This window comes from Delphinapterus leucas, chromosome 3, assembly GCF_059928025.1.
Source record: "Delphinapterus leucas isolate spDelLeu-1000000601 "Yukka" chromosome 3, BTC_Dleu_Yukka2, whole genome shotgun sequence".
Taxonomy (NCBI): domain Eukaryota; kingdom Metazoa; phylum Chordata; class Mammalia; order Artiodactyla; family Monodontidae; genus Delphinapterus; species Delphinapterus leucas.
Window position 1 is genome coordinate 57,259,645 of NC_143131.1, and position 12,708 is coordinate 57,272,352.

General features: G+C 42.0%; 1 protein-coding gene and 1 pseudogene across 13 annotated transcripts in view; one reads left to right on the forward strand and one right to left on the reverse strand.

The window, feature by feature from the left end:
* LOC111185774 (survival motor neuron protein) overlaps positions 1-10,700 on the reverse strand; it is a 68,644-nt gene extending 57,944 nt beyond the window's left edge. For 8 of the 13 annotated variants that reach the window (XM_089908966.1, XM_089908967.1, XM_022595685.3 and 5 more), the window contains exon 1: positions 1,289-1,420. In XM_089908966.1, the coding sequence (XP_089765092.1) occupies positions 1,289-1,375 (87 nt within the window). In that variant the 5' untranslated portion in view covers positions 1,376-1,420. Of the gene's footprint in view, positions 1-1,288 lie in introns of all 13 variants that reach the window. The other 5 variants (XR_016392673.1, XM_089908974.1, XM_089908972.1 and 2 more) reach the window with 3 other exon arrangements.
* On the forward strand, positions 7,380-9,285 carry LOC149749569 (high mobility group protein B2 pseudogene; annotated as a pseudogene).
* Positions 10,701-12,708: the final 2,008 nt, after the last annotated feature.

Below are 12,708 nucleotides of genomic sequence, written 5' to 3' on the forward strand. Positions count from 1 at the left end.
GCTTCTCATTGTGGTGGCTTCTCTTGTTGCAGAGCACAGGCTCTAGGCATGCAGCCTCAGCAGTTGTGGAGCACAGGCTTAGTTGCTCCACGGCGTGTGGGAATCTTCCTGGACCAGGGCTCGAACCTGTGTCCCCTGCATTGGCAGCGGATTCTTAACCACTGCGCCACCAGGGAAGTCCTAACTAGTATCCTTTAAACTCATAACCACAAATCTGAAGTAGGCCTTTAATGTTGCCTAGATTTCCCTAATGCAACACTCATCCACTCTCCTAGACGTTTACTTCCTACCTTCTCTCTTCTCTAACCTCCAACACCTGCCCCCTGCCCCTCCTCACTAGTAGGCTGATGCCCTTGCTTCTTTTACTGAGAGAACAGCAACAATCAAAACAGAATTTTCATAATCTCCTGCCACTATATCTGCCCATCCACACAAATCTGTACCCATATAACTGTCACCACATGAACTGTCAATATTTCTAACAAAGACCAAATCCATTCCCTCTTACTACGCTAGAATGTTGCTTGCGCAATTCTCTTCTCTCCTGCAACGTCAATTATACCGTCCTTACTGGATCTTTCCTATCAGCCCTGAAACATTTCTCCCATCTTAAAAACAAAAACACAATTAATAATCCTCTTTATCTCACTTCCCTCTCCATCCATTGGTCAATTTCTCTATCTTCCAGTACCCACAATAAAACTTGAAATATTTGCTCACATATGTTGCCTTGAATTTCTCCTCTCCGACTCTCGAACTCGCTCCAATCACATTTCATCCAAGAATGAGTTCTAATCTTACCCCCTTATAAACCTGCCTTACTTGCAGTCTTCCCCATCTCAGGAAAAGGCAACTTCATCTTTTCAGCTGTTCAGAGCAATCCTGGAGTTATCCTTGACTTTCCTCTCTCAAGCCTCTATTATCGTATACCCGTGCACAACCTGTTGCCTCTGATTTCAAACTATATCCAGAAGCCAAGTAACCGGCTGTCCACTGCTAACAGCGGGATTATTCCAATAGACTCCTAACTGGTTTCCCTGCTTCGCCCTGGCCTGCCCCCGCACACCTCACAGTCGGAGACAGAGGTGGACGACCAAGGCACAATCGAGTAGCAGTAGGGCCTAGGCTCAAAGTCATCGGGAGCCCAAACTGGGCGAGGAACGAGCTTGCGGCTGAGGCTCCAAAGTGGGGATGTAGAAACATGCGGCCCCACCGCCTCGCACTGAGCCGACTGGCCGGGGAAAGAGCGCAGGGGGCTAGTCGGGGACAGCGCCGGCTGCGACCTCACCTGGCCTGTGCCGCGCCGGAACAGCACCGTATCTTCCGGCTCTGGGACGCCGCTGCTACTGCCGCCGCCGCCGCCACCCATCGCCATGGCTAACCTGCTGCCGGGTACGCGGCGTGGCCTAGGTCCCTCGGCGAGTGACGACTTCCGCCGCCCGGCCTCCGGGAGCGGAAGAGCATGGCGGCCTGAGGGCCGTCGGCCGGCGGAGAGGAGTCCCCTCGCTTTCTGCCCTCGGGCGCCGCCTACCCTTGTCGGCCGCATAGGTGTTTCTTCTCCGTATCCTCTCAATTCTTTGATTTCACTTTTTCGTCTGTTCCGAGAGTGATTCGACCAGAGTTTTTGTTTGTTTTAAACAATAAATCCTCTTAGGAAAATAGCGTTCGTTGCAGGTCACTTAGAAAATATGGGTAAGCAAGCAGTAAAATAAAAAGCAGTCCCTTGGTAACCAATAAAAATATAGCTACCATTTTTAAAAAGTGCTTTTAAGAGTTTTATATACTTATTTTAATTTTATTTTCACAACTCTATGAATTAGGGGCTATTTTCTCATTTAAAGATGGGAAACTGAGGCACAGAGCGTTTGCACAAATGCCTGGAATCCAGCATGTCTGTAACATTTCCCAGCCTTAGCATTTAGTTTAATATCTCTTCTCCCAAATCTTCTCTAGTAACTTTCTGAATTTAAAAACATGAGATGAATTGTTGTATTGTTTAAGAATGTGCTTTTTGTTTGCTCGTTTTTTCATGTTTGTCTTTACATGGGTCAAGTGGGCTTTTAGTTCTCAGTAGGAGCTTACCCTCTATTTTTCCAGTATTCGTTATTAAACATTTAGGATTGCTAAATGGCTTCCAAGTACCTATTGTCATTTTTTTCTTTTTTTTTTAAAGGTCACCCAGGGAACTTTGATGGCTTCCTTTGGCTTCTGTAGATAGCAGAAATAGATGTATTTTTTAAAAGCTCACTTAGATTTCTTCCATCATAATTCTCACAATGGCATATGATGCAGAAATTTACACAATTTGGAACCAGGTTTCTTCTTATTTAGTTTTTAGATGGAATTTACATACCATAGATTCATCATTTTAAAGCATATGCAATTTCGTGGGTTTTGGTATGGTCACAAGATTGTGCAGCTACCACCGCTGTCTAACTCCAAAACATTTTCGTCACCCCCAAAAGAAACCTTGTATCCATTAGAAGTCACTCCACAGCCTCTCCTCCTTCCAGCCTCTCACAAGCACTGTCTCTATCGATTTACTTGCTCTGGATATTTCATAGAAATGGAGTCATATAACGTGACCTTTTGTGTCTTTTTTCACTTAGTATAATGTTTTCAAGGAGAAATTAGCTTTAATGAATTGCCAGCTGTTTTCAATGGCAAGTTCTTTGTTGGAAAAGTATTTCTACTTATCAGGAAGTAGATAAGTAGATTTCCACCTACCTTGTTCCTCAACAAAAATGAACCTATGGCATTTTTTGTCCTCAAAGAAAACATGTTCTTTTTTTCTTGATGGTGACATCCAGATTTGAATCACCATACGTATTTTACAGTTATTCCATATGATAGACAAAGCACTCAAAGCATAATGGAGAGGATTTCCAAAGGAAACCGTTTCATCAGATTTGAAGGCACTTACGTAAACATTAAATTTAACTATGATCATGGGGGGCTGCCAATCTGAGTACCATGCCTGGCACCTGGCAGGTCCCCCATACACATGGCTGAATGTGTAAATCCCCCAGCTGCAGGAACAGCTCCATTTTCTGAGGGCCCCCCCCCAGGATTCTCTTACAGGGTAGTCCTTATGGTTCTGCCTTGTACACACAACACTTTATTTTCATATTCTGTTTTCCCTGCTAGCAGCCCCTGTGACCAGGCGTCTTCATGTTATCTCTGTACCTCCTACAAGGCCAGACCAGAGTAAGTGGTGCCAGAAAAGTTTGGTAAATCAATGAATTGTGGGAACCCAACCCAGCTCTAGCACTTTTGTCTGCAGGCTAGTCTACCAGATTCAAAAAGAGGAAGGTTATTCACAAGTGCATAAATTGCACTTGCATAAGAAAGAATCTCATTAAGTAGACCTCCATAAAGTTCAAATTTTGATGATCTGGCCATATCCGAGGTGAAGCTTACCCAGCTTTATAATGAATTTGCTGGAAAGTCACGTAGATAGTCCAGAATATTTTTTAGAAAGCACTTATCCGCCTCCAGGTGAGCGGGAAAGGAAGCTGGGAGGTACACGAGAGGCCCCAAAGAGGGTCTGCTGGGCCATTTCTTAGCATCTGATCCAATTGGTGAGGAAAGTGACAGCAGTCCAAAGAAGGCTCAAAGAAACAGAAGTCTTGGGTTTCCCTGGTGGAGCAGTGGTTGGGAGTCCGCCTGCTGATGCAAGGGACGTGGGTTCATGCCCTGGTCCGAGAAAATCCCACGTGCCGCGGAGCGGCTGGGCCCGTGAGCCATGGCCGCTGAGCCTGCGCGTCCGGAGCCTGTGCTCCGCAACAGGAGAGGCCACAACAGTGACAGGACCGCGTACCGCAAAAAAAAAAAAAAAGAAAGAAACAGAACTCTTTGCTGGCAATAGCTCTTTTGCCTAAAGTAGCCTTCCCACTGTCACATGGTGCAGTTTTAAAGTTATGGTGAAATGCTAACAGGCAGTTTGGATTAAAGTTAACAGCAAATCATGGCTTCACAGATTAATTGCTGCACAAATAAATTGATGTATAAGTATTTGCTTTTAAATCTTACATGGCAAGAAGTAAATTAGAAGTCAAACCATTTTTTTCTCTGAAGAACTAAAAGGACAGAATGTCTTTGATGACCTTGAGAACAGCATACTGGTTTCAAGGCAGACTTTTGTTGTGTAATCTAACCAACAATGATGTAGAACATTTTAAAAATTTATTTTATTTCTGGATGTGCTGGATCTTCATTGCGATGTGGAAGCTTCTCAGTGTGGTGGCTTCTCTTGTTAAGCACGGGCTCTAGAGCGCGGGCTTCAGTAGTTGTGGCACACGAGTTTAGTTGCTCTGTGGGCTGTGGGATCTTCACGGACCAGGGCTCGAACCCGTGTCCCCTGTGTTGGCAGGCAGATTCTTAACCACTGTGCCACCCTGTGAAGTCCCTGATGTAGAACTTTTCTTAACAGGGTTATAAAATACATCTTAGAAGAAAAAAAAATAACTTCATGAACTGGAACCAATCTTTGCGCATATGGAATTCTCATACCAAAAACCTACACTCGGTGACTCTTGGAACTTGCTGATGATAAAGGATTCAAATGACTAGTGATCAAGTTTCCAGTTAGGATAATATATATTGGTATTGTCATGTAGAATAGCGAATAAACAAAAGAGAAGGCCAAAACTAATTAGTTCCTTACCCTTACCTTACCTTCAGAGTCTAGGGTCAGGAGATTAGAGATGTGTCAGTGATTTGTGTACAAGAATGCTCACTGATTGGGACTGACATACATACACTACTGTGTATAAAACAGATAACTAATGAGAACCTACTGTATAGCACAGGGAACTCTACTCAATGCTCTGTGGTGACCTAAATGGGAAGGAAATCCAAAAAGGAGGGGATATACGTAAACATATAGCTGATTCACTTTGCTGTACAGCAAAGTGAATACAACACAACAACACTGTAAAGCAACTATACTCCAAAAAAAAAAAGACTGCTCACTGAACTATTACTGCAGCAGAAATCTGAAAATTCCAAATGATGTTTTGGAAGAATATTTGAATGATATTATGGACAAATGGTAGTATAATTCATAAATGACATAGATCTAATTAGTCATCCAGTATGTAAGGCTTGGATTCATTACCCTCACATCATATACCAAAATACATTCTGGGTGACTTTTATAAACTTGGGATGGAGGAGATTTTAAGATAGAAATAAGAAACTATGCAAGGATTGAAAACTCGAATACATTTTTGGGGTCAGGCAGGCAAAGGAGATGAGTTAAAGAGGAGTAAGCAATAAGGGGTGGTGGGTACTGTAACCAGTTACCTTGAGACTATCCCTCCACACCCCCCCCAACTCATTCCACCCACTCCCTGCCCAAAGGCATTCAAGTTCATATTAAAAATTCTGGGGGGAGGGGGAATGGGGGAGGGATGGAGTGGGAGTTTGGGTTTAGCAGAAGCAAGCTATTATATATAGAATGGATAAACAACAAGGTCCTACTGTATAGCACAGGAAACTATATTCAATATATTGTGATAGACCATAATTGAAAAGAATATGTATATATGTATAACTGAATCACTTTGCTGTACAGTAGAAATAAACACAACATTATAAATCAAGTATACTTCAGTTTAAGAAAAAGTGGAAAAACATTTTTTAACATGTCAGGACAAGTCTGTGGGCTGTCAGTCTGCATCTTCAGTTAACAAAGAAACTAGGCATTTAATTAAAAATTACGATGAGGTATCACCTCACACTGGTCAGAATGGCAATTATCAAAACGTCTACAAATAATAAATGCTGGAGAGGGTGTGGAAAAAGGGAAACCTCCTACACTGATGGTGGGAATGTAAATTGGTACAGTCATTATGGAGAACAGTATGAGGTTTCTTAAAAAACTAAAAATAGAGCTACAACATGATCCTGCAATCCCACTCCTCCTGGGCATATATTTGGAGAAAACCATAATTTGAAAAGATACATGCATCCCAAAGTTCATTGCAGCACTATTTACAATAACCAAAACAAGGAAGCAACCTAAATGTCCATGGACAGATGAATGGATAAAGAAGATGTGGTATAGGGCTTCCCTGGTGGCACAGTGGTTGGGAATCCGCCTGCCAATGCAGGGGACACGGGTTCCAGCACTGGTCCGGGAAGATCCCACATGCCGCAGAGCAACTAAGCCCGTGTTCCACAACTATTGAGCCTGCACTCTAGAGCCTGCAAGCCACAACTACTGAGCCCGTGTGCCACAACTACTGGAGCCCATGCTCCGCAACAAGAGAGGCCACCGCAGTGAGAAGCCTGCACATGGCAACGAAGAGCAGCCCCCCCCCCGCCACAACCAGAGAAAAGCCCGTGTGCAGCAATGAAGACCTAACACAGCCAAAAATAAAATAAATAAAATTAAAAAAAATAGATGTGGCATATATACACAATGGAATACTACTCAGACATAAAAAAATGAAATAATGTCATTTGCAGCAACATGGATGGACCCAGAGATTAACATACTAAGTGAAGCCAGAGAAAGACAAATATCACACGATATTGCTTATATGTGGAATCTAAAAAAAAACCAAACAAATGAACTTATATACAAAACAGAAATAGACCCACAGACATAGAAAACAAACTTATGGTTACCAAAGGGGAAAGGGAGGGGATAAATTAGGAGTTTGGGATTACCATATACACACTATTATATATAAAACAGATAACCAACAAGGACCTATTGTATAGCACAGGGAACTATACTCAATATTTTGTAATAACCTATAAGGGAAAAGAATCTGAAAAAGAATAGGTATATATATGTATTACTGAATCACTTTGCTGTACACCTAACACAATATTGTAAATCAACTATACTTCAATTAAAAAAAAGAAAAAAAAAGAAACTAGGCATTTGATCATGTGAATAAAAATTCTGGCAAAAGCAACAAATAAAACGAAAGGACAGACAATAGTTTAGAAAATATTTGTAACATAAGAGAAATGAATATTCTTTTATATTAAAGAAAAACTCTGTCAAATAAAAATAACAGCAAAGCAAGCTATTCATAGAAGAAAAAACCAAAAGGGCCAATAAATATGAAGATATGCCCATACTCTGGAAGCTCTGTATTCTGTCTGCTTGGATTTATATCCTTAACCTGCCATTTACTAGCTGGGTGACCTTGGGTAAATTCCTTAACCAAAATCTCAATTTGTATAAAATCTATAAAAATGGACATAACCGTAGTACCTACATGTGAAGACTAAGTGAAACAAAAAGCATAAAGTAGAGAGAAAAAACATAGGTATTTCACAAAAAGGAAAATCCATGGGACTCCCCTGGTGGTGCAGTGGTTAAGAGTCTGCCCCCAATGTGGGGGGCCTGGGTTGGATCCCTGGGCAGGGAACTAGATCCCACATGCATACCACAACTAAGAGTTTGCATGCCACAACTAAAGAGCCCAGGCGCCATGACTAAGACCCTGTGCAACCAAATAAATAAATGTTAAAATATACATATATACCCCCCCCCAAAAAAAGGAAAATCCAGGGAATTAATTCCTTGGCATTCCAGTGGTTAGGACTCAGTGCTTTCACTGCCAGGGCCCGGGTTCAACCCCTGGTCGGGGAACTAAGATTCTGCTAGCCACATGGCCAATCAATCAATCTGATAATAAAAATAAATAAAAATTTTAAAAGAAAGAAAATCCAAATGTCCAATAAATATATGAAAAAATGCTCAACCTCTCTGGTCAGAGAATTGCAAATTAAAAACTAAGACACCAGGCGCGGAGAAGTCTGCAAAACAAGAGGTGGAAGATTGGGTTAGCGACGGAACAGTTCGCGCCAGAGCCGCAGGCAGCAGTGTCGAGGTCTGACCTGGCCACTGCACGGTACTCTGAGGAAAAGCTACCGCCAGGTGGATGTGCTGCCGCCACCGCAGCAGCACCATCATGGGGAAGGGCGACCCCAACAAGCCGCGGGGCAAGATGTCCTCATATGCCTTCTTCGTGCAGACTTGCCAGGAGAAGCACAAGAAGAAACACCCTGACTCCTCGGCCAACTTCACCAAGTTCTCCAAGAAATGTCCTGAGAGATGGAAGATCATGTCTGCCAAGGAAAAATCCAAGTTTGAAGATATGGCAAAAAGTGACAAAGCTCGCTATGACAGGGAGATGAAATATTATGTTCCTCCCAAAGGTGACAAGAAGGGAAAGAAAAAAGATCCCAATGCGCCTAAAAGGCCTCCATCTGCCTTCTTCCGGTTTTGCTCCGAACATCACCCAAAGATCAAAAGTGAACACCCTGTCTTATCCATTGGAGATACTGCAAAAAAAGTGGGTGAAATGTGGTCTGAGCAGTGAGCCAAAGGTAAATAACCCTATGAACAGAAAGCAGCTAAGCTAAAGGAGAAATATGAAAAGGACATTGCCACATACCGTGCCAAGGGCAAGAGTGAAGTGGGAAAGAACAGGCTCCAAGAAGAATGAACCAGTCCAATGTTCATAGCACCACTATTTACAATAGCCAAGATATGGACACAATCTAAGTGTCCATCAACAGATAAATGGGTAAAGAAGATGTGGTCTGTGTGTATACACACACACAATTAAATACTCAGCCATAAAAAAGAATGAAATTTTGCCATTTGCAACAAGTATGGACTTAGAGGGTATTATGCTGAGTGAAATAACTCAGACAGAGAAAGACAAATACTTATGTTATCATTTATATGTGGAATCTAAAAAATAAAGTAAATTAGTGAATATAACAAAGGAGAAACAGACTCACAAATATAGAGAACAAACTAGTGGTTACCAGTAGGGAGTGGGAAGGAGGGAAGGGCAAGATAGAGGTAGGGGATTAAGAGGTACAAACTACTATGTATAAAAGGAATAAGCTATAAGTATATATCACAGGGGATATAGCCAATAATTTATAGTAACCAGCTTTTTTTTTGGTTGCACTGCACAGCATGCAGAACTTCCCTGACCAGGGATCGAACCCTTGCCCCCTGCATTGGAAGCACAGTCTTAACCACTGGACCACCAGGGAAGTTCTATAATAACTATTAATGGAATATAATCTTTAAAAATTGTGAATCACTATGTTGTACACCTCAAATTTATAATATTGTAAATAAACTATATCACAATTAAAAAATAAAAACATAAAATGTGGGAGGGGGAGAAAAAATGTAGTGTTTTTAGAATGTGTTCAAACTTAACCAGAAACTTAAAATAGATACACAAACTGTAATACTAAAGAAATATAGTTTATATATAGTTATATAGAATATATATAACTCTATACAAAATCATCAAACTATAAGGGAACAGACAAAGAGAAAAATAGGGAACAAAGAAGAACTACAAAAACAACCAGAACAATTAACAAAATGGCAATAAGCATATAACTATCATTTATCACTTTAAATGTAAATGGACTAAAGACACAGGGTGGCTGAATTGATTTTTAAAAAAAAGACCAATCTATATGCTGCCAACAGGAGATTCACTTCAGATTTAAAGACACACTGACTGAAAGTGAAGGGATGGGAAAGGATATGCCATGCAAATAGAAACAAAAAGAAATCTGTGGTAGCAATACACATATAAAACAAAACAGACTGTAAATAAAGATTATAAGAGACTAAGAAGAGTCTTTCATAATGATAAAGGGGTTAATCCAAGAGGAGGATATAACATTCATAAATACCTATGCACTCAACATAGGAGCACCTAAATACATAAAGCAAATATTGACATAAAGGGAGAAATTGATAGTAATACAATAATAGCAGGGGACTTTCATATCCCACGTGTATCAAATGGATAGATTATTTGGACAAATCAATAAGGAAACACTGGCTTTAAACAACACATTAAACCAGATGTACTTAATACATATATACCGAACACTCCATACAAAAACTGCAGAGGGGGTAGAGTCAAGATGGCGCACTAGGAGGACGCGAAATCTGCATCTCTGCACAACTAGGGCACCTAGCAGGCACCAGTGGGGGACCACGGACACCAAAGGGGATGGGAGGAACCCCCACGTTGGGCGTGGGGGGAGTGAAAGGGGAGGAGAACTGGAGGTGGGACAGGACTGGTGCCCCTGAGGGGCGGCTGGGGGAGGGGAAGGGATCCCACGCCTGAAGGGGGAAATTGGGGAACCATTGGGAGGGCAGAGGATCAAAAGGGAGCGTGGTCAGGTTTACCCTGCCCACTTGGACCCCCAGGAACCTGTTCAGAGCCTGGGCCTGATCCTCTGCCCACCTAGGTCCCGTCCAGCCATGCGGGCCCTGAGGGAGTGCGAGGGAGGGAAGGGGGAGCAAAAGTAAAGGCTGGACCTCTGGGACTGGCACCCCTGAGGAGTGGCTGGGGAGGGAAGGAGTTCCTACAACCAGCAGGACCCACCCATGGTCAGGGGTCCAGTGGCAACGGGGGAGACGCTGGGAGAGAAGGTGGGGGAGGGGCACGAAGGAAAGGAAGGGAACGCAGCCAGTGCTTTCCCTGTCCACTTAGGCACTGGGGAGCCTGTTGGGCCCCTGGGCCTAATCCTCTGTCCTCGGAGCTTCCCTCCTGCCATGCAGAATCCATGCCTCGCCCCTACACGCCCACCCAGGGCCCTACTTTTACACTTGGAGACCCCCCTCCAACGAGCTGGGCCTAAACTCCACCCACACACCCTCACTCAAGGCCCCATACTCCAGAACTCAACACTCTAGAGGCCCTCCTTCAGACATGCTGCCTCTCCCCTTCGCGCAGGTCCTAAGCAGAGGCACCGCCCTAGGCCCTGCCGCATGCTCAAATGTCACACCACTCCCGCCTAGGTTCTGCCCCACCCTAAACCCCACCCCTGCCTAAGTTCCACCCCTCATCTAAACTTCACCAGCAGAGCCAAGGCTTTTTATTTCTTCCTTTCTTAGATTGGGGTTCTGTTTTGCCTTGTTGATTCATTGCTGTTGATTCTTTCATATTTTTAATTTTCCTAATAAATCTTTTATTTTTCTAATTTTATTTTATTCCTTATACTTTTTTAGTGATCTTTCCTTTTGGCTTGTTCCCACCCCCCTTTTTTTTTCTTTTCTCTGTTGTGGTTTTATTTTACCTTGTTGCAGTTGTTTCAATTATAATTTTTCCTAATATATTTTTTATCTTTATAATTTTATTTTATTTTTTATTCTTTGATATTGTACTGCTTTTTTCTTTTTTTTAACCCCACCACAAAGCTTGCGTGATCTTGGTTCCCAGGCCGGAGGGCGGGCCCAGGCTCCTTTGGTGGGAGCTCCAAGTCCAAACTGCTGGACTAACGAAGAACCTCAGACCCCAGGGAATATCAATCAGAGTGAGGCCTCCCAGAGGTCCTCATCTCAGCACCAAGACCCAGCTCTATCCAACTGCCTGCAAACTCCAGTGCTGGACATCTCAGGCCAAACAACCAGTGAGACAGCAATACAGCAGCACCCATCAAAAAAAAAAAAAATGAAACGACAAAAAAATATGTTACAGATGAAGAAGCAAGGTAAAAACCTACAAGACCGAATAAATGAAGATGAAATAGACAACCTACCTGAAAAAGAATTCAGAGTAATGATAGTAAAGATGATCCAAAATCTCGGAAAAAGATTGGAGAAAATACAAGAAACATTTAACAAGGATCTAGAAGAACTAAAGAGCAAACAAACTGATAAACAACACAATTACAGAAATTAAAAATACTTTAGAAGGAATCAATAACAGAATAACTGAGGCAGAAGAACGGATAAGTGAGCTGGAAGATAAAATGGTGGAAATAACTGCCAGGGAGAAGAATAAAGAGAAAAGAATGAAAAGTATTGAGGACAGTCTCAGAGACCTCTGGGACAATATGAAACACACTAACATTCGAATTATAGGGGTCCCAGAAGAAGAAGAGAAAAAGAAAGGGTCTGAGAAAATATTTGAAGAGATTATAGTCGAAAACTTCCCTAACATGGGAAGGGAAATAGTCAATCAAGAAGCACAGAGAGTACAATACAGAATAAACCCAAAGAGAAACACGCTGAGACACTTACTAATCAAACTATCAAAAATTAAATACAAAGAAAAAATATTAAAAGCAGCAAGGGAAAAGCAACAAATAACATATAAGGGAATCCCCATAAGGTTAACAGCTGATTTTTCAGCAGAAACTCTGCAAGCCAGAAGGGAGTGGCAGGACATATTTAAACTGATGAAAGGAAAAAACCTACAACCAAGATCACTCTACCCAGCAAGGATCTCATTCAGATTCAATGGAGAAATTAAAACCTTTACAGATAAGCAAAAGTTAATAGAACTCAGCACCACCAAACCAGCTTTACAACAAACGCTAACGGAACTTCTCTAGGTAGGAAACACAAGAGAAGGAAATGACTTACAAAAACAAACCCAAAACAATTAAGAAAATGGTAATAGGAACATACATATCAATAATTACCTTAAATGTAAATGGATTAAATGCTCCAACCAAAAGACATAGACTGGCTGAACGGATACAAAAACAAGACCCGTACATATGCTGTCCACAAGAGACCCACTTCAGACCTAGGGACACATACAGACTGAAAGTGAGGGAATGGAAAAAGATATTCCATGCAAATGGAAACCAAAAGAAAGCTGGAGTAGCAATTCTCATATCGGACAAAATAGACTTTAAAATTAAGACTATTACAATAGACAAAGAAGGACACTA